General features: G+C 41.4%; 1 protein-coding gene across 1 annotated transcript in view; it reads right to left on the bottom strand.

Moving 5' to 3' along the window:
* LOC115200328 (5-hydroxytryptamine receptor 7-like) overlaps nt 1–21,508 on the bottom strand; it is a 79,513-nt gene extending 58,005 nt beyond the window's left edge. The window contains exon 1 of the mRNA XM_029763296.1: nt 20,668–21,508. Coding sequence (XP_029619156.1) covers nt 20,668–21,128 — 461 coding nt within the window. The 5' untranslated portion in view covers nt 21,129–21,508. The remainder of the gene's footprint in view (nt 1–20,667) is intronic.
* Between the last annotated feature and the right edge of the window lie 2,456 nt (nt 21,509–23,964).

Raw genomic sequence — 23,964 nt, 5'->3', positions numbered from 1 at the left:
TTCCGTCTTAAATTGTATTGTTTATTTACATACTGGGTACCTGAGGATTGATTAGAAACGTTGTTTGACTTGGACAAAGTTTATTGGTAACTTTTCGGATTCCATTGTCTGCATGTTGAACAAGTGTAACGGGTGGATTACTGAATCAAACGCGGATATAAAGAAGGCCTTTATCGAACAAAACAAACATTTGTTGTGTAGCTGGGACCCTTGGGATTGCAAACAGAGGAAGATCTTCAAAGGTAAGTGATTTATTTTATCGCTATGTCTGATTTTTGTGACGCCTCTGCTGGCTGGTTTGTTAAATGTTTTTAATGCTGGTGCATGTGGGGCACTGTCCTCAGATAATCGCATGGTATGCTTTCGCCGTAAAGCCTTTTTGAAATCTGACAAGGCGGTTGGACTAACAAGAAGTTAAGCTTTTAAACGATGTAAGACACTTGTATTTTCATGAATGTTTAATATTACGATTTTTGCATTTTGAATTTCGCGCTCTGCAATTTCACCGGATGATGTCGAGGTGGGTCAATAGCGCCCCACCTAGCCCAAAGAGGTAAATGATTAAATGACTATATATGGGGAATGCTGGCGTAGCAAGATGGTATAGCAGTGCAGACGTTGCGTGTTGTTCTCCTGTGTAAATGATGCCTCCCGGACTCTTCACTAACACGACTAGATTCCACTACACCACCGGATTCCTGTCGTAAACTCTGGACCTTTGCATCGGATCATCGCTACTAGCTAGCTGCTACCAAGTGGCTATAGTGGCTAACGCCCTTGTCCCAAAGCTAGCACCAGTTAGCCGCAAGCCAGGCGCATCTCCCGGCTAGCAAACAAAATTACTCCAGCTACAATACCTCTTTTGCCAACTGGCCTGGACCCTTTGTCGACACAGAGCCCCGCCGTTCTATCCCAACCGGTCTGCCAACGTAATTCCATCCGTTGTACCCTCAACCGGCCTTTGCCGGACGTCAGAGCAGATGCTTCTACTAGCCCCAGCCTGCTAACTTTTTTTTTTAAATGCCGTGTCTCCCGCTTGCCAGTGTAGTAACGACTACCTAGCGACTTCCCTGTTTTATCTGTTGCTGTTCATTGGACCCTATGATCACTTGACTACATAGTTGATGCCTGCTGGACTGTTCATTAATCATGGTACTCCATTTTGTTTATCTGTCGGCCCCAGCTTGGAACTCAGGCCCTGTGTGTAGTTAACTGACCCTCTCTGCCCATTCATCGCCGATCCTGCAGGTTCATGCTCTACCACATTCGCAGAGAGCGACCCTGCCTTACACAGGAAGCGGCGCAGGTCCTAATCCAGGCACTTGTCATCTCCCGTCTGGATTACTGCAACTCGCTGTTGGCGGGGCTCCCTGCCTGTGCCATTAAACCCCTACAACTCATCCAGAACACCGCAGCCCGTCTGGTGTTCAACCTTCCCAAGTTCTCTCACGTCACCCCGCTCCTCCGCACACTCCACTGGCTTCCAGTTGAAGCTCGCATCTGCTACAAGACCATGGTGCTTGCCTATGGAGCTGTGAGGGGAATGGCACCTCCGTACCTTCAGGCTCTGATCAGTCCCTACACCCAAAGAAGGGCACTGTGTTCATCCACCTCTGGCCTGCTCGCCTCCCTACCTCTGCGGAAGCACAGTTCCTGCTCAGCCCAGTCAAAACTGTTCGCTGCTCTGGCACCCCAATGGTGGAACAAGCTCCCTCATGACGCCAGGACAGCGGAGACAATCACCACCTGGAGACACCTGAAACCCCACCTCTTTAAGGAATACCTGGGATAGGATAAAGTAATCCTTCTACCCCCCCCCCCCCCCCCCCCCCAAAAAAAAAGATGTACTATTGCAAAGTGGTTGTTCCACTGGATATCATAAGGTGAATGCACCAATTTGTAAGTTGCTCTGGATAAGAGCGTCTGCTAAATGACGTAAATGTAAATGTATTTTACCTGTTGTTGTTATCTTAGCTGATGTTGTCTTACCCGTTGTCGTCTTAGCTAGCTCTCCCAATCAACACCTGTGATTTGCTTTATGCCTCGCTTTATGTCTCTAATGTCAATATGCCTTGTATACTGTTGTTTAGGGTAGTTATTGTTTTAGTTCACTGCGGAGCCCCTAGTCCCACTCAACATGCCTCGGATGCCCCTTTTGTCCCAGCTCCCACACATGCAGTGACCTCACCCAGCATGGCTGGTGCGTCCAGAGATGCAATCTCTCTTATCGTCACTCAATGACTAGATTTACCTCCACTGTACCCGCACCCTACCATACCCTTGTCTGTACATTATGCCCTGAATCTATTCTACCACGTCCAGAAATCTGCTCCTTTTATTCTCTGTTCCCGAAGCACTTGACAACCAGTTCTCATAGCCTTTAGCCATACCCTTATCCTACTCCTCCTCTGTTCCTCGGGTGATGTGGAGGTTAACCCAGGCCCTGCTTGTCCCCAGGCGCTCTCATTTGTTGACTTCTGTAACCGTAAAAGCCTTGTTTTCATGCATGTTAACATCAGAAGCCGATTCCCTAAGTTTGTTTTACTCACTGCTTTAGCACACTCCACCAACCCTGATGTCCTTGCCGTGTCTGAATCCTGGCTTAGGAAGGCCACCAAAAATTCTGAGATTTCCATCCCAAACTACAAGATTTTCCGTCAAGATAGAACTGCCAAAGGGGGAGGAGTTGCAAAGGGGGAGGAGTTGCAATCTACTACAGAGATAGCCTGTAAAGTTCTGTCATACTTTCCAGGTCTATGCAACAAACAGTTCGAGCTTCTAATTTTAAAAATGAACCTCTCCAGAAATAAGTCTCTCACTGTTGCCGCCTGTTATAGACCCCCTCAACTCCCAGCTGTGCCCTGGACACCATATGTGAATTGATTGCCCCTCATTCGTTCTGTTTGGTGACCTAAACTGGGATATGCTTAACACCCCGGCAGTCCTACAATCTAAACCAGATGCCCTCAATCTCACACAAATTATCAAGGAACCCACCAGGTACAACCCAAAATCCGTAAACGTGGGCACCCTCATAGACACTATCCTGACCAACTTGCCCTCCAAATACACCTCTGCTGTTTTCAATCAGGATCTCAGTGATCACTGCCTCATTACCTGCATCCGCTATGAGTCTGCGGTCAAACGACCACTCCTCATCACTGTCAAACGCTCCTTAAAACACTTCCGTGAGCAGGCTTTTCTAAATCGACCTGGCCCGGGTATCCTGGAAGGATATTGACCTCATCCCGTCAGTCGAGGATACCTGGTCGTTCTTTAAAAGTGCTTTCCTTACCATCTTAAATAAGCATGCCTCTTTCAAAAAATGTAAAACTAATAACAGATATAGCCCTTGGTTCTCTCCAGACCAGCACAAAAACATCCTGTGGCAGACTGTCCTAGCATTGAATAGTCCCCGTGATATGCAACCTTTCAGTGAAGTCAGGAACAAATACATGCAGTCAGTTAGGAAAGCAAAGGCTAGCTTTTCAAACAGAAATTTGCATCCTGTAGCTCTAACTCCAAAAAGTTTTTGGACACAGTAAAGTCCATCGAGAATAAGAGCACCTCCTCCCAGCTGCCCACTGCACTGAGGCTAGGAAACACTGTCACCACCGATAAATCCACGATAATCGAGAATTTCAATAAGCATTTCTCTACGGCTGGCCATGCTTTCCTCCTGGCTACCCCTACCCTGGCCAACAGCTCTGCACCCCCCGCAGCTACTTGCCCAAGCCTCCCCAGCTTCTCCTTCACCCAAATCCAGATAGCGGATGTTCTGAAAGAGCTGCAAAACCTGGACCCGTACAAATCAACTGGGCTAGACAATCTGGACTCTCTCTTTCTAAAATTATCCGCCGCCATTGTTGCAACCCCTATTACCAGTCTGTTCAACCTCTCTTTCATATCATCCGAGATCCCTAAAGATTGGAAAGCTGCCGCAGTCATCCCCCTCTTCAAAGGGGGTCACACTCTAGACCCAAACTGTTATAGACCTATATCCATCCTGAAAGTCTTCGAAAGCCAAGTTAACAATCAGATCACTAACCATTTCGAATCCCACCGTACCTTCTCCGCTGTGCAATCTGGTTTCCGAGCTGGTCACGGGTGCACCTTAGCCACGCTCAAGGTACTAAACGATATCATAGCCACCATCGATAAAAGACAGCACTGTGCAGCCGTCTTCATCGACCTGGTCAAGGCTTTCGACTCTGTCAATCACCATATTTTTATCGGCAGACTCAATAGCCTAGGTTTCTCAAATGACTGCCTCGCCTGGTTCACCAACTACTTCTCAGACAGAGTTCAGTGTGTCAAATCAGAGGGCCTGTTGTCCGGACCTCTGGTAGTCTCTATGGGGGTACCACAGGGTTCAATTCTCGGGCCGACTCTTTTCTCTGTATATATCAACGATGTCGCTCTTGCTGCGGGTGATTCTCTGATCCACCTCCATGCAGACGACACCATTCTGTATACATCTGGCCCTTCTTTGGACACCGTGTTAACAAACCTCCAAACGAGCTTCAATACCACATAACAGTCCTTCTGTGGCCTCCAACTGTTCTTAAACACCAGTAAAACTAAATGCATGCTTTTCAACCGAACGCTGTCCGCACCCGCCCATCATCACTACTCTGGATGGTTCTGACTTAGAATATGTGGACAACTACAAATACCTAGGTGTCTGGCTAGACTGTAAACTCTCCTTCCAGACTCATATTAAACATCTCCAATCCAAAATTAAATCTAGAATCGGCTTCCTATTTCACAACAAAGCCTCCTTCACTCACACTGCCAAACATACCCTTGTAAAACTGACTATCCTACTGATCCTCGACTCCGGCGATGTCATTTACAAAATAGCCTCCAACACTCTACTCAGCAAACTGGATGCAGTTTATCACAGTGCCATCCGTTTTGTCACCAAAGCCCCATATACCACCCACCACTGCGACCTGTATCTTCTCGTCGGCTGGCCCTCGCTACATATTCGTCGCCAGACCCACTGGCTCCAGGTCATCTATAAGTCTTTGCTAGGTAAAGCTCTGCCTTATCTCAGCTCACTGGTCACCATAACAACACCCACCCGTAGCATGAGCTCCAGCAGGTATATCTCACTGGTCATCCCCAAAGCCAATACCTACTTTGGCCTCCTCTCCTTCCAGTTCTCTGCTGCCAATGACTGGAACGAATTGCAAAAATCACTGAAGTTGGAGACTTATATCTCCCTCACTAACTTTTAGCATCAGCTATCTGAGCAGCTTACCGATCGCTGCAGCTGTACACAGCCCATTTGTAAATAGCTCATCCAATCTACCTACCTCATCCCCATATTTGTTTTTATTAACTTTTTTGCACACCAGTATTCTACTTGTACATCATCATCTGCACATCTATTAATTTGCTAAATTGTAATTACTTCGCTACTATGGCCTATTTATTGCCTTACCTCCTCACGCCATTTGCACACACTGTATATATACTTTTTCTATTGTGTTATTGACTGTACGTTTGTTTATTCCTTGTGTAACTGTGTTGTTGTTTGTGTCGCACTGTTTTGCTTATATTGGCCAGGTCGCAGTTGTAAATGAGAACTTAACTGGCCTACCTGGTTAAATAAAGGTGAAAATAAATAAATAAATAAAAATTGTTATGTTGTGAATATGAATTATGCCCCCATTTCAGATTACTCTGACGTTTTTCTTGCCCTGTATCCAATGATTTATGAAAACTTGCTTGGTAGGTCGATGTCCTCATTGTGGTTTTACAGACGTGTTTAATACGTTTTATGTACACTTTATTCTAATATTTCTGAAATGCACAGTTATATTTGGTTGCACTTATTAGGTTTTCCCTCAACTCCAATCCCATTCGATGCGTGGAACTAATGTGAGTGGGGCTATATCTACATAAGGGTGCCAATTTAAACTCACAAAAGCTTTGACAAAGGCCGTGAGGCCGATACGTAAAAGCTTATTGAAGAGCAGTGTTATTATCAAGAGCAGTGTGCAGGTTTCTTCTTTTTTTCTCATATTTGAGATTCTTCAAATAGCCACCGTTTGCCTTGATGACAGATTTGCACACTCTTGGCATTCTCTCAACCAGCTTCATGAGGTAGTGATAAGATAATTATCTAATAAAGATAAATGAATAAAGAATCCATTATTAATTAGTAGTTATGTAGCATGGGTAATGAATAATTAAAGTACTGAACGTTAGTTCCATAAGGTCTAGTAGAGACCCGGAAGGGAGAGAAATGTGTGTGTGTGTGATTAGTGGGCCTAAGGGAACTGTGGACATGTATGTGGGTGAAGAGACCGGGAGTAGCATTCAAGGTTCTCCTAATCTTGGGGGAAAGGAACAGGCAGCGCTGGATAGTGATTAACAGTGGTGGGAAGTCAAGGGAGGGATACTGTTCACCTACTGTTTGTGTGTATGTGTGTGCGTAGGTTATCTACTGTTGGTGTGGAGGTGTGTGTGTAAGCGGAGAGAGAGGATAAAATGAACTTCTTTGTTAATGTTGGGCAGAACGTTCTCTGAATAAACTGTACAAACCTTTTGCAGATGCTGAGTCTTTGCCTAATTATTATTAACCCATTGTCTTACAAACCTTGGGGATTAGTCAAAGCTTATTGATTGTTAATTATAATCATTAGGATAGAAAATTCCTATGACCGGTAGTCACCTGGAATGCATTTCAATTAACAGGTGTGCCTTCTTAAAAGTTCATTTGTGGAAGTTCTTTCCTTCTTAATGCATTTGAGCCAATCAGCTGTGTTGTGTCAAGGTAGGGGGGGTATACAGAAGATATCCCTATTTGGTAAAAGACCAATTTTCAAGACCTTTGAAAGTTTCTTCAAGTGCAGTCGCAAAAAACATTAAGCGTTATGATTAAACTGGCTCTCATGAGGATCACCACAGGAAAAGAAGACCCAGAGTTACCTCTGCTGCAAGGGATAAGTTCATTAGAGTTACCAGCCTCAGAAATTGCAGCCCAAATAAATGCTTCAGAGTTCAAGTAACAGAAACATCAACTGTTCAGAGTAGACTTTGTGAATCAGACCTTCATGGTCGAATTGCTGCAAAGAAACCACTACTAAAAAGGACACCAATAAGAAGAAGAGACTTACTTGGGCCAAGAAACAGCAATGGACATTAGACCGGTGGAAATCTCTCCTTTGGTCTGATGAGTCCAAATTTTAGATTTATGGTTCCAACCGCTGTGTCTTTGTGAGACACAGATTAGGTGAACGGATGATCTCCACATGTGTGGTTCCCACCGTGAAGCATGGAGGAGGAGGTGTGATGGTGTAGGGGTGCTTTGCTGGTGACACTGTCAGTGATTTATTTAGAATTCAAGGCTCACTTAACCAGCATGGCTACCACAGAATTCTGCAGTGATACGCCATCCCATCTGGTTTGCGCTTAGTGGGACTATCATTTGTTATTCAAATGGACAATGACCCAACACACCTCCAGACTGTGTAAGGGATATCTGACCAAGAAGGAGAGTGATGGAGTGCTGCATCAGATGACCTGGCCTCCAGTCGCCCGGCCTCAACCCAATTGAGATGGTTTGGGATGAGTTGGACCGAAGAGTTAAAGAAAGGCAGCAAACAAGTGCTCAGCATATGTGGGAACTCCTTCAAGACTGTTGGAAAAGTATTCCAGGTGAAGCTGGTTGAGATATTGCCAAGAATGTGCAAAGATGCCATCAAGGCAAAGGGTGGCTACTTTGAAGAATCTCAAATATTTGTTTAACACTTTTTTGGTAACTACATGATTCTATATGTGTTATTTTATAGTTTTGATGTGTTAACTATTATTCTACGCTGTAGAAAATAGTAAAAATAAAGAAAAACCCCTGAATGAGTAGGTGTGTCCAAACTTTTGACTGGTACAGTATCTTGATTACATAAGTATTCAACCCCAAGTCAATACATGTTAAAAAATCCCCTTTGACAGCGATTACAGCTGTCAATCTTTCTGGGTAAGTCTCTAAGAGCTTTGCACACCTGGATTGTACAATATTTGGCCATTATTCTTTTGAACATTTTTAAAGCTCTGTCAAATTGGTTGTTGATCATTGCTCGACAACCATTTTCAAGCTTTGCCATAGATTTTCAAGCTGATTTAAGTCAAAACTGTAACTCGGCCATTTGGGAACATTCACAGTCTTCTTGGTAAACAACTCCATCTCCCAGTGTCTGTTAGAAAGCAGACTGAACCAGGTTTTCCTCTAGGATTTTGCCTGTGCTTAGCTCCATTCCATTTCTTTTTTATCCTGAAAAAAGTCCCAGTCTTTAATGATTACAAGCATACCCATAACATGATGCAGCCACCACTATGCTTGAAAATATGGAGAGTGGTAGTCAGTAGTGTCTTGTATTGGATTTGCCCCAAACATAACATGATGTAACATTCATTACAAAAAGTAAATTGCTTTGGCACATTTTTTGCAGTATTACTTTAGTGCCTCGTTGCATGATGAATTAAAAGGTAAATAAATAAATAAAAATGATGTATGTTTTGGAATCTTCTGTACAGGCTTCCCTCTTTTCCCTCTGTCAATTAGATTAATATAGTTCAGTAACTACAATGTCGTTGATCCATCCTCAGTTTCTTCTATCACAGACATTAAACTCTGTAACTGTTTTAAAGTGACCATTGGCCTCATGGTGAAATACCTGAGCGGTTTCCTTCCTCTCTAGCAACTGAGCTAGGAAGGACGGTATCTTTGTAGTGACTGGGTGTATTGATACACCATCAAAGTGTAATTTTGTAACTTCACCAGGTTCAAAAAGATATTCAATGTCTGCCTTATTTTTATCCATCTACCAATAGGTTCACTTCTTTATGAGGCATTGGAAAACCTCCCGGGTCTTTGTGGTTGAATCTCACTGCTCGACTTGAGATACCTTACAGAATTGTATTTTAATGGCGTAGTCATTCCAAAATAATGTTAAACACCATTTTTGCACACAGAGTCCATGCAATAGGACCGCTTTGCCACTCAGGAGCCTAAGGCACTACATCTCAGTGCTAGAGGTGCGTCACTACAGACCCTGGTTTGATTCCAGGCTGTATCACAACTGGCCATGATTGGGAGTCCCATTACTTTTTAATGTATTTGTACAAATTTCTAAAAACATCATTCCACTTTGACAATATGGGTATTGTGTGTAGGCCAGCGACAAAAAAATCTCTATATAATCCATTTTAAATTCAAACAAAATGTGGAAAAAGTCAAGGATGTGAATACTTTCTGAAGGCATTGTAGTTTATGTGGAAAATTAACACAAACACTGTACATAATCCATAGAATACACAATGCATTAACCAACATGCATAATTATGCATGCTTGTATCCATTTTCTGGTGTGAATGGATAACCAAATAAAATTACTATACATGAATAAAAAATATAAATAAATAAAATATTTTGTCTGCTCATTTATTTTCTAATGGGAAGATCACTTGACAGGACGGAAGTACATCCTTTTCTTGCTGCAGCTTTCTGCTTCCCTGATTCCGGAGACATTGACAAATATTTTTAATCTTATGATTATCTCAGGTGCTATCCCCAGGGATTGGAAGACGGCCCATGTACTCCCTCTCCACAAAGGTGGTGACCACTCCAACCACCCAAAAATGTGCCTTCTCAAAATTGTCTTGCCTAGCAACATTTTTAGAGTCATTAATCAAGTGTCAGCTTAGATCCTTCTTATATACGAGATGTATTCTAAGCGTTAACCAGTCTGGTTTCAAGCCTGGTCATAGCACCATCTCTGCTGCAACCTTGGTGTTAAATGATGTGGTAAATGGTATGGATAGGAGGAAGCACTGTGCGACCCTCTTTATTGACTTATCAAAGGCTTTCGATACTGTTGACCACTCTTTATTGGTAAAAAATATTGTCTGCAATTGGTATGGACCAAGAACGTTTAATATATTCCCTGGTTTTCCCAAATTCCCAGTTGAAGGATTCTCATAATCAGGAGAGAATAAGCAGGAAATCCGGAACCCTTCTACCAGGATTTCTGGAAAACCCGGGAATTTATTGAACATTCCTGGAATTTTGCAACCCTAAGTACTGTATATGTTATTCTCCAAATCACATAAATGATGATTAATGCATAAGTACATTGGATGGTGCCCTCATTGATTATGTCCACGCTTATAAATATCTGGGGATCTGGATTGACGAAAAGCTATTAAAATGCCCTTAACTATAGGAATAGTTCATGCCTTTCATTAAATAGCAGAAAACAAAATAATTCAGTCGACATTCGTACAGGTCATAGACTATAGTGATATTGTCTATATGAATGCAGCTGCCACTGTATTGAAGCCACTGGACGCAGTTTATCATGGCACACTACACATCACTGCATTTTGTATCAGAAAGTAGGCTGGCCCTCTTTGAAGTATAGTAGATCGATGTATTGCACTCTTTCTGTTAAGAAAGCCCGCCTGCATAAACTTCTGCCATACCTTACTTCATTCTTAACTTATAGACGTATGAGATAACAGTTTGTACCTCCGCACCTTACTTATGGAATAATCTCCAAGGCTCTCTAAAATTGGATGAATTGGTGCCTCTAGGGCAATTCAAAAGGCAGATTTTTACTGAAGAATGTGTTGGTTTCTATGAGTATGTTTTTCTTTTTGTGTATTGAACCTTGATGAGTATATTGATGTTTATAGTGTATATTGATGTGTGAAAAGGGCTGATCTGTAAAAGAGACCTTGGTCTAAGCATGACTCCCTGTCAAAATAAAGGTTAAATAAAAAAATCCCACAGGAACCCAACATCTGAAATGCTTGTTTTTCCTGAAACCACTGGCGTGTAATCGTGTCATTTGTGCGACTTGCAGAATCATAATCATTTATGCATTCATACCCAGATAACAACAAACATTCCCACAACTTCAGAGAACATTCCCTTAAGAGTTTAAGAGTCTCATTAGGTCACCTAACGTTTTCATATGAATGTTCCAGTGATGTGCAATGACTGTTTCCAAGATATCATTCCCTTAATGTCAAAAAGACTTAACCAGAACGTGGTTACCATGTTCTCAGAATACTCAATATTAATGTTATAGATATATTTCATGGGAATGTTGCAAGAACATTCATGTGTCCAGTTTTCTGAGGGTTAGATGAATATTGCATCAACGTCACGCCAAACGTACACAGAACATGGTTGTCATGTTCTCAGAATATAAGATGTTAATGTTCTAGACAAGTTTCATGGGTATGTTGCAAGAACATTCCTGTGTCCAATGACGTTTAAAACAGAATGTTCTATCATGGTCTCCTAGAGGTTTTTGTCTAGTTCTCAGCTTGTTCCGGGGACACACATATTTAGGACGTTGCCTGATGGTCCCCAAAAATTATATGAAACGGCCTGGATGGAATATCTGCCATTTTACGGGCTCATGAACCATTGTGCAATTTTGTGTGTTGTTTATGCACAGATTTTTTTTTTTTTTTTACATGTTTATGCCATCATTTCCTATGACCGAAAAGAGCGTCTGGACATCAGAACAGTGACCACTAACCTCGATTTGGATGAGCATTTCTAGATCAATGAGTCGGAGATGAATTACATACTACTCATCCCGGAGAAGGCCCAACTCCCCAACACTCTAAGAAGGAAGAGGGGGCATTACAAAGGCCAGCATGCAGGATATCTGACAAGACAACCTCGGTGAGTGGATGAACCACCTTGAACCCCTGTTCTATTGGTGAACGTCCATTCACTGGAGAATAAACTGGATAAGCTCACTTTGAGACTATCCTATCAATGTGATCTGAAGAACAGTAATATCCTATGTTTCTCTGAGTCGTGGCTGAACAAAGACATTGAAAATATCAATCCAGCTGTTTCTTTCTATACAGAATGGCAGCTGATCCATTCATAGCTAATCCATTCAGTATGTGTCTGTTGGCAAGATCAGGGACACCCATACTTCCTGTTTCCATCACAGCTGTCGTGATTGTTTTTTTCCCCATACGGTATGACTTTACTCGCATAGAATAGTGGTGACATACATGGTTACATTGTTAATTTATACAGGAATTATTATTAAACCTGGTTTACGGCATTCCGATCTTCCTGCTATGCCAGCTAATCTCACTATTCTCTCATCATTGATGTTATTTACTTATTTCAGAAAGTTTAGGGTTTTTCTGTATAGTTGTCTAATGTTTGTGGGGCATATTACTCTATTTTAATGTTACTCCTTAATCACTATGATAAATACCAATTGTTTTTCTTGAGTGTGCATTTAACAGAGCTGAGATTTACTTTGATGTGCAAAGTGTAGCAATACAGGTGAAATCAGTCATTGACACAGACATGGTGGCGTACCAGGAAGATCGGAATGCTGTGAACCAAGACGTTGGGAGTTCAAATCCCAGGTGAAGACATGTTGATTGATAGTTACTGTACAAATAAACATGCACAATGTAATCATGTATGTCAAATATGAAAGTTGAAAACACTGTGTGGGTGCCCCAAACCTTTCCAACAGACAAAGAGCTTTCGACACGGATCAGTGATTCACCAATCAGTGCCTCGATGGACTCGGCAGCAGTATCAAGGGGTGATGTGTAATGAAAGTTTCTTTGAGACGGTGACAAGCCGGGAACTAGAAAAAACCTTCAGAGACCATTGCAGAATGTCCTATGTATTAAACATCCTGGACAGAGGAATGTTCTTACAATGAAACATGTCTATAACATTAATATCTTATATTCTGAGACCATGGCAACCATGGTCTGTGTATGTTTGGTGTGATGTTGATGGAATATTCTCCTAACCCTCAGAAAACTGGACACATGAACGTTCTTACAACGTTTTAATATTAGTTCTTTTTTTGATTCTCATTTGAAATTCAGTTTAGTTTCAGTTAGATTTCAGACTTGATTTACTCGTTTTATTCAAATTTAGTTTGACAAAAACATTTCTATTTCATTTTTATATTATTTCATTTCAGTTTTAGTGTAAAGGACAGAAAGCAGCCTATGCATTGGAGGTAGAGCTAGACGTCTTCACGGGTCGAACAGACCCGAAATTCCTGAGATCCAACCCGGGACTCAAGCGGGAGCTTGTTATCTGTGTTAGCCAATTGCAACACAATAAAAGGTATAACTTATGTACAGCTGAAACTGGTTCTGGCTGCTCACGTCAAGTGTGCCTGCTGCTGAGGAGAGAGACAGAGCGAGTGAAAGGAGACTTGGCCTAGGCTACTGTTGATTGGGAACATGTAAGCCTTTTTAATTTAATTAAAATTAAAGGAGAAATAGTATAGTGAAAAGAGGCCTATAGTTGTGTTTCTGGGGATGTCACTTCTTGCCACTGTTGGGCAGTAATACATACATTGATGGGTCAGGTCATAGGTTAGGTTAGGTTTAAAAGCCCAGTGCTGTCAAAATTCTTTTTTTTTTTATGTGATGAAACTAACACTGTAAAAGTTTGAAAAATGTGATCAGTGTTATTTCCTGATAGTTGCTGGCTGAGAATAAAACATACACAGGACCTTCTAATCAGCAGGTTTGCATGGGCGGGAGTTTCGGCTGTACATGGTGACATCACCATGCGGTGAATTGGTCAATAAGACCAATAAAAAAAAGAGAGTTCCAAACCTCTCTGCCAATAACAGCTAGTTTTCAGTTTTCCCTTCCCCACTAAGACCACTCCAGGACAGTCCTAGAAGAATTCTTGCTTGTGAATTTAGGGGGGGCTAAAAAGCTATTTTTGCCCATTTTAATGGAAATCTGTTTTTCATTTTATTTATTTAACCTTTATTTAACTAGGCAAGTCAGTTAAGAACAAATTCTTATTTACAGTACGGTACTTAATTGCTATGCAGAAATTATTTGATATTGATAAAAACATCTGCATTGGGCCTTTAAAGCTAGAATCCTTAGCTGCTACATCCATTTTTGGACTTATAAATTAATTATATTAATACTTTTGTCCTAAGAGGTCCGGAGCCTGCTGGTTTTCAGTTCTACCTGATAATTAATTGCACTCAGGTCTAAATCAGTCCCTGATTAGAGGGGAACAATGAAAGAGTGCTGTGGAACTGGATTCGAGGTCCAGAGTTAAGTTTGAGGAATATATACTGGATTGATTCTTGAAAAATATAACTTATAAATGCCTCATGAGCTTAGTTGGGCTCAGTGGTCTAAGGCACTGCATCTCAGTGCTTGAGGCGTCACTACAGACACCCTGGTTCGAATCCAGGCTGTATCACAACCGGCCGTGATTGGGAGTACCATAGGGCGGCGCACAATTGGCCCAGCATCCTCCGGGTTTGGCTGGTGTAGGCCATCATTGTATATAAGAATTTATTCTTAACTGACTTGCCTAGTTAAATAAAGGTTCAATAAAAATGTGTTCAACATCAGAACTCCAAATAATATAAGCTTGTTTTACTCCAATGTTTCTAAACAATGTAATGTAAACACACACTATAGCCTCAATACATGGTTAAAATTATACTTTTGGTATCATGGATGCCTGGTCAGCCCTTGCAGACATAGTTCTGTCTATGAATTTGAGAGTGGTTACATTTCTCCAGGCCCATGCATCCCTCAGCTTTTTACCAAAACAGAGACTGGCGTGTTTGCTTTGTTATTGTTTCGATTAAGGACTCTAGCTTTAAATTATAAAGTCAATCTCAATGTGACTTGGATTTAAAAGGATTAGTACCTAGACTGGTGCAAGAAATATGACGGAAGGAAACTCTTTCCCCACGTTTAAATGTATTAAATGTTTTTTCAACTTTAGTAATACATGTAAGAAGAATCAAGTACTTTTACCTTTATCTGACAGAAACAGAGAGGAAAAAACAACAAATGAAGTCATAGCACATTTGTTAGTTAATGATAGTGATGCACTAGTCCCATAAATCCCAAACCTAGGCAACAGCAGCACTAGGTCTGGGGAGGATGTCGGATTCTCTTGGACATTTCGAAAGGGGGAAAAGAATTCCGGGGAGGGTCCGCTTCAGACAGACAACCTTTATTTAACCAGGTAGGCTAGTTGAGAACAAGTTCTCATTTGCAACTGCAACCTGGCCAAGATAAAGCATAGCAATTTGACACATACAACAACACAGAATTACACATGGAATAAACAAAACATACAGTCAATATTACAGTAGAAAAAAATAAAACAAAAAGTCTATATACAGTCAGTGCAAATGAGGTAAGATAAGGGAGTTAAGGCAACAAATAGGCCATGGTGGCAAAGTTATTACAATATAGCAATTAAACACTGGAATGGTAGATGTGCAGAAGATGAATGTGCAAGTGGAGATACTGGGGTGCAAAGGAGGAAGATAAATAAATAAATAAATACAGTATGGGGATGAGGTAGATAGATGGGCTGTTTACAGATGGGCTATGTACAGGTGCAGTGATCTGTGAGCTGCTCTGACAGCTGGTGCTTAAAGCTAGTGAGGGAGATATGAGTCTCCAGCTGCAGTGATTTTTGCAGTTCGTTCCAGTCACTGGCAGCAGAGAACTGAAAGGAAAGGCGACAAAAAGAGAAATTGGCTTTGGGGGTGACCAGTGAGATATACGTGCTGGAGCGCGTGCTGCTATGGTGATCAGTGAGCTGAGATAAGGCAAGGCTTTACCTAGCAGAGACTTGTAGATAACCTGTAGCCAGTGGGTTTGGCGACGAGTATGAAGCGAGGGCCAACCAACGAGAGCGTACAGGTTGCAGTGGTGGGTAGTATATGGGGCTTTGGTGACAAAACGGATGGCACTGTGATAGACTGCATCCAATTTGTTGAGTAGAGTGTTGGAGGCCATTTTATAGATGACATCGCTGAAGTCGAGGATCAGTAGGATGGTCAGTTTTACGAGGGTATGTTTGGTAGCATGAGTGAAGAATGCTTTGTTGCGATATAGGAAGCCGATTCTAGATTTAATTTTGGATTGGAGATGCTTAATGTGAGTCTGGAAGGAGAGTTTACAGTCTAACCAGACACCTAGGTATTTGTAGTTGTCCACATATTCTAAGTCAGAGCCGTCCAGAGTAGTGATGCTGGACAGGCGGGCAGGTGCGGGCGGTGATCGATTGAATACCATGCATTTAGTTTTACTTGCATTTAAGAGCAGTTGGAGGCCACGGAAGGAGAGTTGTATGGCATTGAAGCTCGTCTGGAGGTTAGTTAACACAGTGTCCAAACAGGGGCCAGAAGTATACAGAATGGTGTTGTCTGCGTAGAGGTGGATCAGAGAATCACCAGCAGCAAGAGCGACATCATTGATGTATACAGAAAAGAGAGTCGGCCCGAGAATTGAACCCTGTGGCACCTCCATAGAGACTGCCAGAGGTACGGACAACAGGCCCTCCGATTTGACACACTGAACTCTATCAGAGAAGTAGTTGGTAAACCAGGAAAGGCAATCATTTCAGAAACCAAGGCTGTTGAGTCTGCCAATAAGAATGTGGTGATTGACAGAGTCGAAAGCCTTGGCCAGGTCGATGAATACGGCTGCACAGTAATGTCTCTTATCGATGGCGGTTATGCTATCGTTTAGGACCTTGAGCGTGGCTGAGGTGCACCCATGACCAGCTCTGAATCCAGATTGCATAGCGGAGAAGGTACGGTGGGATTCGAAATGGTCGGTAATCTGTTTGTTAACTTGGCTTTCGAAGACCTTAGAAAGACAGGGTAGGCTAGATATAGGTCTGTAGCAGTTTGGGTCTAGTGTGTCACCCCCTTTGAACTCTACCAGGACATCACAATTTGAAACCAAAGTTTGCAGGCAAAACTTTTGCAGTGGTTTTAGTGAAGGTAGATGATGCAAACTAGCCACTTACGAAAGGCATTCATTAAAAATAACCTCTGCATTCTCCATTTCTTAGCTAGCTACTACTTTGTGTACGGCGGGTATGTTTACACTAGGAAAATAAGAAGATATGGCGGTGACGTCACCGGTGACACTCGTCCCATTTCCGACACCTTCTCTCTGTCCCAACTGATGCAGGAACTTCTACAGACATGTATGCAGGAACATTGGTACATTGTATGAGGCAATCAGTCTGTCGACAGAGATTAGTGATGCACAAACTTGGCCTATTTGAAACATCGCCATCTCCTGGCAGCATTTACCTGCCAGATTCAGATGCCTGAAAACCCCAGTTCATTTGGGAGTCAAAGATCATAGTTTCACTAAGGTTTACATTTTTCAAATTGGTTTCTTAAATTATTATAGTTTTTTCATGATTAGTTTATTTTCAGTTTACTATAATAACCTTCCAACATTGGTAACCATGTTCTGGGTATGTTCTTTTTGACAACATTACCAGTAATGTTCTAACACTAACGCCAAAACATGCTAAATAGGTTCTCATGATGTTCTTGCTGACATACGTAGAATGTTCGCCAAACTTAGGAAAACTGGACACTCAAACGTCATGGGAACATTACTGGTAACATAAAAACGGCCTATCTAGAATTGTTAGCTGGTTATTCACAGTCAAACTCTCTTTGCAGTGACTAAACATAACTTTCACATTTTACATTGGCACGTAAGAAACAAATCTAGCGACCAACCCTTAAAAATTGTTTGATCCACTCACAAGGGGCTGTGAATCAATAATTAGATTATTGCTAACTGGAAAAACCAAACAACAAAAAACACTGGGCAAAGACGTCAGTTCAACGTCTAGTTCTGATTTACATTTGTTTGAGTTGTCAACTAACGTGAATTCCACAAAAAAATGTCACCCCATCATTGGATTTAGCTTAAAAGTTGGCTGTAAAAAATACAACATTCCCATACTTTGATGACTAGATAACATCACATAGATTTTTTGTTGTTGAAATTATGTGGAAACAACGTTGATTCAACCAGTTTTTGCCCAGTGGGAAGTGTTATTGATGGCTCATGTTGGCAAGCTCATGTTTTTTCTGCTGGACAACCTCAAGCAAACCAATTCCCATCCGGCTTACTGTGTGTCATTTGGCGCTATAAATGTTTTGACTAATGTAGGGTTATGTGATATTTGGGGAGACCTCTTCTATGATATGCTACTCCAAATATTTCGATATCCGATATAATCGTTTTGCTCTGTTAATGACTAAATCATTCCAGACTGTGCAATTGTTGTGCTTATTTACAATATTATAGTCACACTAACCAGGCTTCCATCCAAACTTTTCATGAGATTAAAGTACATGTCGCAAACAAAAAGAGCACATTTGTCATAAACGTTCCAAATGTCGACAAAACAAAATATGCTAGACAAGGTGGGCACTTTTTGTGTCAGTAAAATGGCGGTGGAAACCATCATATCAAAGTAAACTTGAAGTCACGCAATAATATTTTGTGGTCCTCCCACTAGGACTCTGGAAAGCATAGGCTACAGTTTATTAGGCCACAGATCAAATAAATTATGATGAACTTCACAGGGTGGTGAAAGTCCATGGTGATGAGCTTGATGCTCCTTTCCAATAAAAATAGGGTCTTATTCTGGTGACATGATGATCGTAGCTCAGTTGGTAGAGCTCAGTTGGTAGAGCATGGTGTTTGCAACACCAGGGTTGTGGGTTCGATTCCCACGGGGGGCCAAGTACGAAGAAAAAAAAAATTGTATGAAATGAAAATGAAATGTATGCATTCACTACTGTAAGTCGCTCTGGATAAGAGCGTCTGCTAAATGACTAAAATGTAAATGTAAATGTAATGCTTGGCTGCTATTTGACAAATAAAAATAATCTTGCTATTTTGTCCATAATAATCTCATTATGTATCTACTGTAGCCTAGCTGCACTGTATCTGCACGTGCTCTCTGTTGGTTAGAGAGCAAGTGACAAGACCAGAGCAGGCACATTTGCTAAATAGCGCAAAATTCTAAACCACCAGTAGAGTTGAAAATGCTATGGAAACCCATTTAACTTGTTTTTTGTTTTTTTCAGTACATGGGAATTTAACCGCAAAAGTTTATGTGCACTACGTCGTCAATTTGATGGAAACACCTCTGGTGGAAAAATGCGCTTATTGTTTTTAGCAGACTTTAGAATATTGGCATAAAAATCTGTTGGCAACTGGATGGAAACCTATTTTATACTTAATGTTTAACATGTTGATACAGTCTAACTGAAAAAAACTACAGTTTATTTGTAAAGTTCAAATAGAGTCTTGCACATAGTCTTATCGATATATCGTCTTACACTTCATGATACATCTTCAATGTAAAATATCGCGATATTCGATTTAATCATAAAAATCAGCCCAACCCCAGACTAATGTCACCTAATAGCCTATACATTAGATACTTCTTTGTTATAGGGCAAGTATTGGTAAAGTGGGACACTTTATGAAAATGTGCTTTCTGGAACACCTTACAGAATCATCCCATTGTCTCAACCCCCAACATGATACCATTCCAAATAGCTTAAAAACTCTATTAGACAATACAAAATAAAAAAATATTGAAAAATGGATGGATGACTCTTCATCAAACATATTGTCCTGAGACCACATTTTTTGTCGATACTGGCAAATTGGGACACCTTGATTGGCAAAGTGGGACACTTCATTCTTTATTTGTAAAGAAGGATGAGTTAAGAGATTTCAATATTTTAATGATAAACTTAAATTATTCATACGCATTCTTTAGATATTTTTGTGGAACATTAAGAATTATAATTTATTGTTATTACGCTATTATTCATATTATTATCCTCATCATACTTGATTATAATTATATGAAGTAGCCTATTTGTAATTGTAAAGCCTATAAATAAAATAAACTTCATCTAGGCCTACCAGCTCAACATTCTCAACAATATACTCTAGTGGACATTTTGTAGAATGAAACCAGAAAGACCTCACCCCTCAACAATGTCACCAGAGTCAAATACAGCAAAATAAATGTTTTTTTTTTGTCATCATATACCTGCATGGTTATGAATATTGCTAGCTAGGATTTTTTATGTTGTTGAGGTAATATCTTTCTAAGTAAAATGCAGCTATGCTAGCTTTTGCTAGCAAGCTAGCTGATAGCAGATTTGAGGAAAATTAAATCCAACATGTCATCTGATTTAGAAAATGGATTTCTGTTAAGAAAACATGTTTTTCATAATCCCCCAAAATATTTTATTGCATTAAAATGGCCTAGAGGAGTTTCCCAGTTTGACAGTAGTTACATTGGCATACTGGGACACTGCCAAAATTTCAATATTCTAAAAAAATGAGAGAAGTAAATCAAATTAAATCATATTGGTCACATACACATGGTTAGCAGATGTTATTGCGAGTGTAGCGAAATGCTTGTGAGTAAAAAGTTCATCCCATTACAAAATATATGTTTTAATGAGACACTGAATAGTTAGTTCTAGTTGTAGATAACCATAACATTTTACCTCAGAACCTTATGTAATTTTACTTACCATTATGTCTCTAGTCTAGAGACACTTGTCATTACAAAGGATGCCACGCCCACAACGATGACGTCACTCCCATTGAACCCATTTGTTATCCTGACATACTTCCTCACTAACACACAGGCATTGATTGTTGGTTATGTTATTGTACACATTTAAAGATATCCATTACAAAGCTTGAGTATCTCACTTTACCAATACTCACCCTACATTTTATTCCACTCTTAGAGTTTAACTAACTCACCTGTCAACGCTGATCACGCACAGGGTCATGATGGAGGCTGTGCAGCACATTACATCCATACCAATGAAGATGTTGCAAAACACCTCCCCAAAAAGCCACTTGCCCCCAGTTAGGTCGGTCACTATAACAAACGGCATTACAACTATTGCCACGGAGAGATCTGCTACGGCCAGAGACACAAGAAGATAGTTTGATGGTTGTCTTAGTTTTTTCACCACGCAAACCGCTATGACAACCAATGTGTTTCCCATCACAGTGACCGCTGTGATGATGGCCAACATCACTCCGATAATTATCTTCTCTCCACTGCCGAAATCAAGTAGTGTCTCCCCGCACGTATCGTTCCACATGACTGTAGGATCAGCAGTGACGTTGTAGACAAGCTCCAGAGTGCCATTGATAACTTCGGAAACATCCTCTCTCTTATTGAAAGTGTGATCGACGTCCGAAGTATTGAACATTACGACAACGTAATCCCGGCGGTGATCCAAGGGACACCTCGCCAGTGTAGGCTACTCCAGTTAAGCGCATACTTGATTAGTATGTCTGTGGTCTTGGATCCAGTAGCTATTATCTTATATCAAAAGACAGCCAGTGCTGAGAAACATAAGCTCATTCATCAAAGCCATGCACAGTCAGAGCTTTCACCTGCCCAAAATAGTGATTCGTACCTCTCCAAAAATAAGAGGCGAAAAACAATAATGCATTCTATGGACAGCACCACGTTATCTTCAGAGAAAAATCCATAAAACGTCACAAATCACTTGAAATGTTAAGCAATTGTTTTAAGTTGTTTTCACGAAGCGCTTGTTTCCCCGTGTGGTTTGTTTCGCTTCGCTGACATGTGAATTTCCTCACGAGTGGTTTAGCTCCGTCTGCGAACGCTCACACCAGAAAATGAGTTCACAAACACAGGCTACGACGCAAGTTAATTGAATAGTATCAAAAAGGTGATTTCTCTGTACTAAAAGCTATATGGCGATTATGTGGGGGTGGTGGGTGGTCGGGAGGGACAATAGGAATTAAACAATGAAGGAAACGGATCATTCTTCACATATTTACATAATCGGAAATCTAAATTGAGGACAGACAGTATAGTATACTGGTTCAAATTGAGGACATTGCTGTATTAGCCTAATACTATCCTCAATTTAGATTTATGGGCTATAAATGGCTAAAATTCTTAATTTCACATTATTAAACATAAACCAGGTAAAATGACTGCTTTCTGTTATTTGTAATCAAAAAAAAATTCAGATGTTTTGGACATACTGTTTTACTTGGTATAGTAAATAAAGGGTAATCATTGGTGTGGCTTGAACCAGCGGTTCATGGAGAAATAGAGCAAGTGCATTACTGCCTGTGCCATAAACACCAGACCTCTTGGCAGAGTCTGGTCATAGTATGATTGATTACAGGGACGCTACAAAAACAAATATGCGTAATACTTTTTTGTTGTGTTGGTTTTGAAATGTCAAGTACAGCGTTACCTGTACTTAATGATAAACAAAACAAATAGTTGACATCTTGCTTCCTATTCAATACATGGGAAAGTACCTGATTTTCCCATGCATATGCTCTGTGGACTGTGACCTTGCAGTTCAGATAGGAAACAGTCCTTCTGGTGTCTTCCATGCCACCTCTGGGCCTGGCAGAGGGAAACTGTCTATAAATAAATGGAGGAGGAACATTCTGTCAAAACCACTGGAGTTGAAAACACGTTATTTTCAACATTGGAAAAATGCTGGGGGAGACAGACAGCATGGATAGGACATAAGGGATAGAGAGCTTCCTCGGCTGCTCACAACATCATCCAGGGAACAGCTGTGGTATGTTAACCACTCTGGGCCTTGGGAAGGCCAACTCCTTCCCACATAGCACCACTGCCTGGGCTGTCTGTCTCTCCCCCGGATGTGATCACCAGCGCAGCCTAGGGCTTCGCTTGTCATTACCCACTGCTGGGCCTGATGGGCACGCCGGTAATAATGATTGTCGCATTAGATTACCGCCAGTGTCCAGTGACGCCAGTGCTTGGCCAGCCCTACTGTCATTGAAATTGCTCCACTTACAATGAGGCACATTATCACTGGAATGGACGCCAAGGAGACAGTGGTACACATTGTTACACAGTAAAACCCGGCGGACCCAAGCGCAGAGAGCTTATGCAAAACAACCTGTCAGCATCCTGTCAGCACCTCAATCAGCCTCATGTAATGGAGAAGAGGGTAGAAGCAGAGGTGATTAATTGGGATAACAGCTGCTCTGGCAGACTGGAGGAACACTCCTGCAGTGCAAGAGCGAAAGTTTATGCAGTGAGTGACAACTCAAACTAACTGTAGATAGTAGCTGCTGATTGGGGTCACTTCGGCTTTGTGAGATAGTCAGACTGCAAAACAAGTTCAAGGAAATCTCGATAACTAACCCTGTATGAGATTTACAAGTGTAGCACATCCTCTTTCCTCTTTGTGGGCAACCAGTCAGCCCAGCAATCTATGTGCTCTCTGTGGCTCCAGGGAAGGAATCAATTCCCTAAAACTCTGCCTGTGATAGTAGAGTAGAGTGAATTATTTTGTCATCTGATGTGACTAAATTGGGAAAATGGGTATAGGAGTCAATCTGCCCAAGTCCAAACTACTGCGACTGACAGTGTAAAAATAGGTATAATTGTCCTGGTCAATCAAACACAGAGCTCCATTCTCTGCTGTCTTCTCTTTTAACAGCAGATACACTACAAATACAAAAAATGTGGACACCTCAAATGAGTGGATTCAGCTATTTAAGCCACACACATTGCTGACAGGTGTATAAAATCGAGCACACAGCCATGCAATCTCCACAGTGAAACATTGGCAGTAGAATGGCCTTACTGAAGCGCTCAGTGACTTTCAACGTGGCCTAGTCATAGGATGCCACTTTTCCAACAAGTCAGTTCATCAAATTTCTGCCATGCTAGAGCTGCCCCGGTCAATTGTAAGTGCTCTTATTTTGAAGTGGAAATGTCTAGGAGCAACAACAGCTCAGTCACGAAGTGGTAGGCCACACAAGCTCACAGAACGGGACCACTGAGTGCTGAAGCACGTAGCGCGTAAAAATCATCTGTCCTCGGTTGCAACACTCACTACTGAGTTCCAAACTGCCTCTGGAAGCAATGTCAGCACAAAAACTGTTCGTTGGGAGCTTTAAGAAATGTGTTTCCATGGCCAAGCATCCGCACACAAGCCTAAGATCACCATGCACAATGCCAAGTGTCGGCTGGAGTGGTGTAAAGCTAGCCGGCATTGGACTCTGGAGCAGTGG

The sequence above is a fragment of the Salmo trutta genome, chromosome 9, assembly GCF_901001165.1.
Source record: "Salmo trutta chromosome 9, fSalTru1.1, whole genome shotgun sequence".
Taxonomy (NCBI): domain Eukaryota; kingdom Metazoa; phylum Chordata; class Actinopteri; order Salmoniformes; family Salmonidae; genus Salmo; species Salmo trutta.
This window is presented reverse-complemented; position numbering and strand designations above follow the sequence as displayed.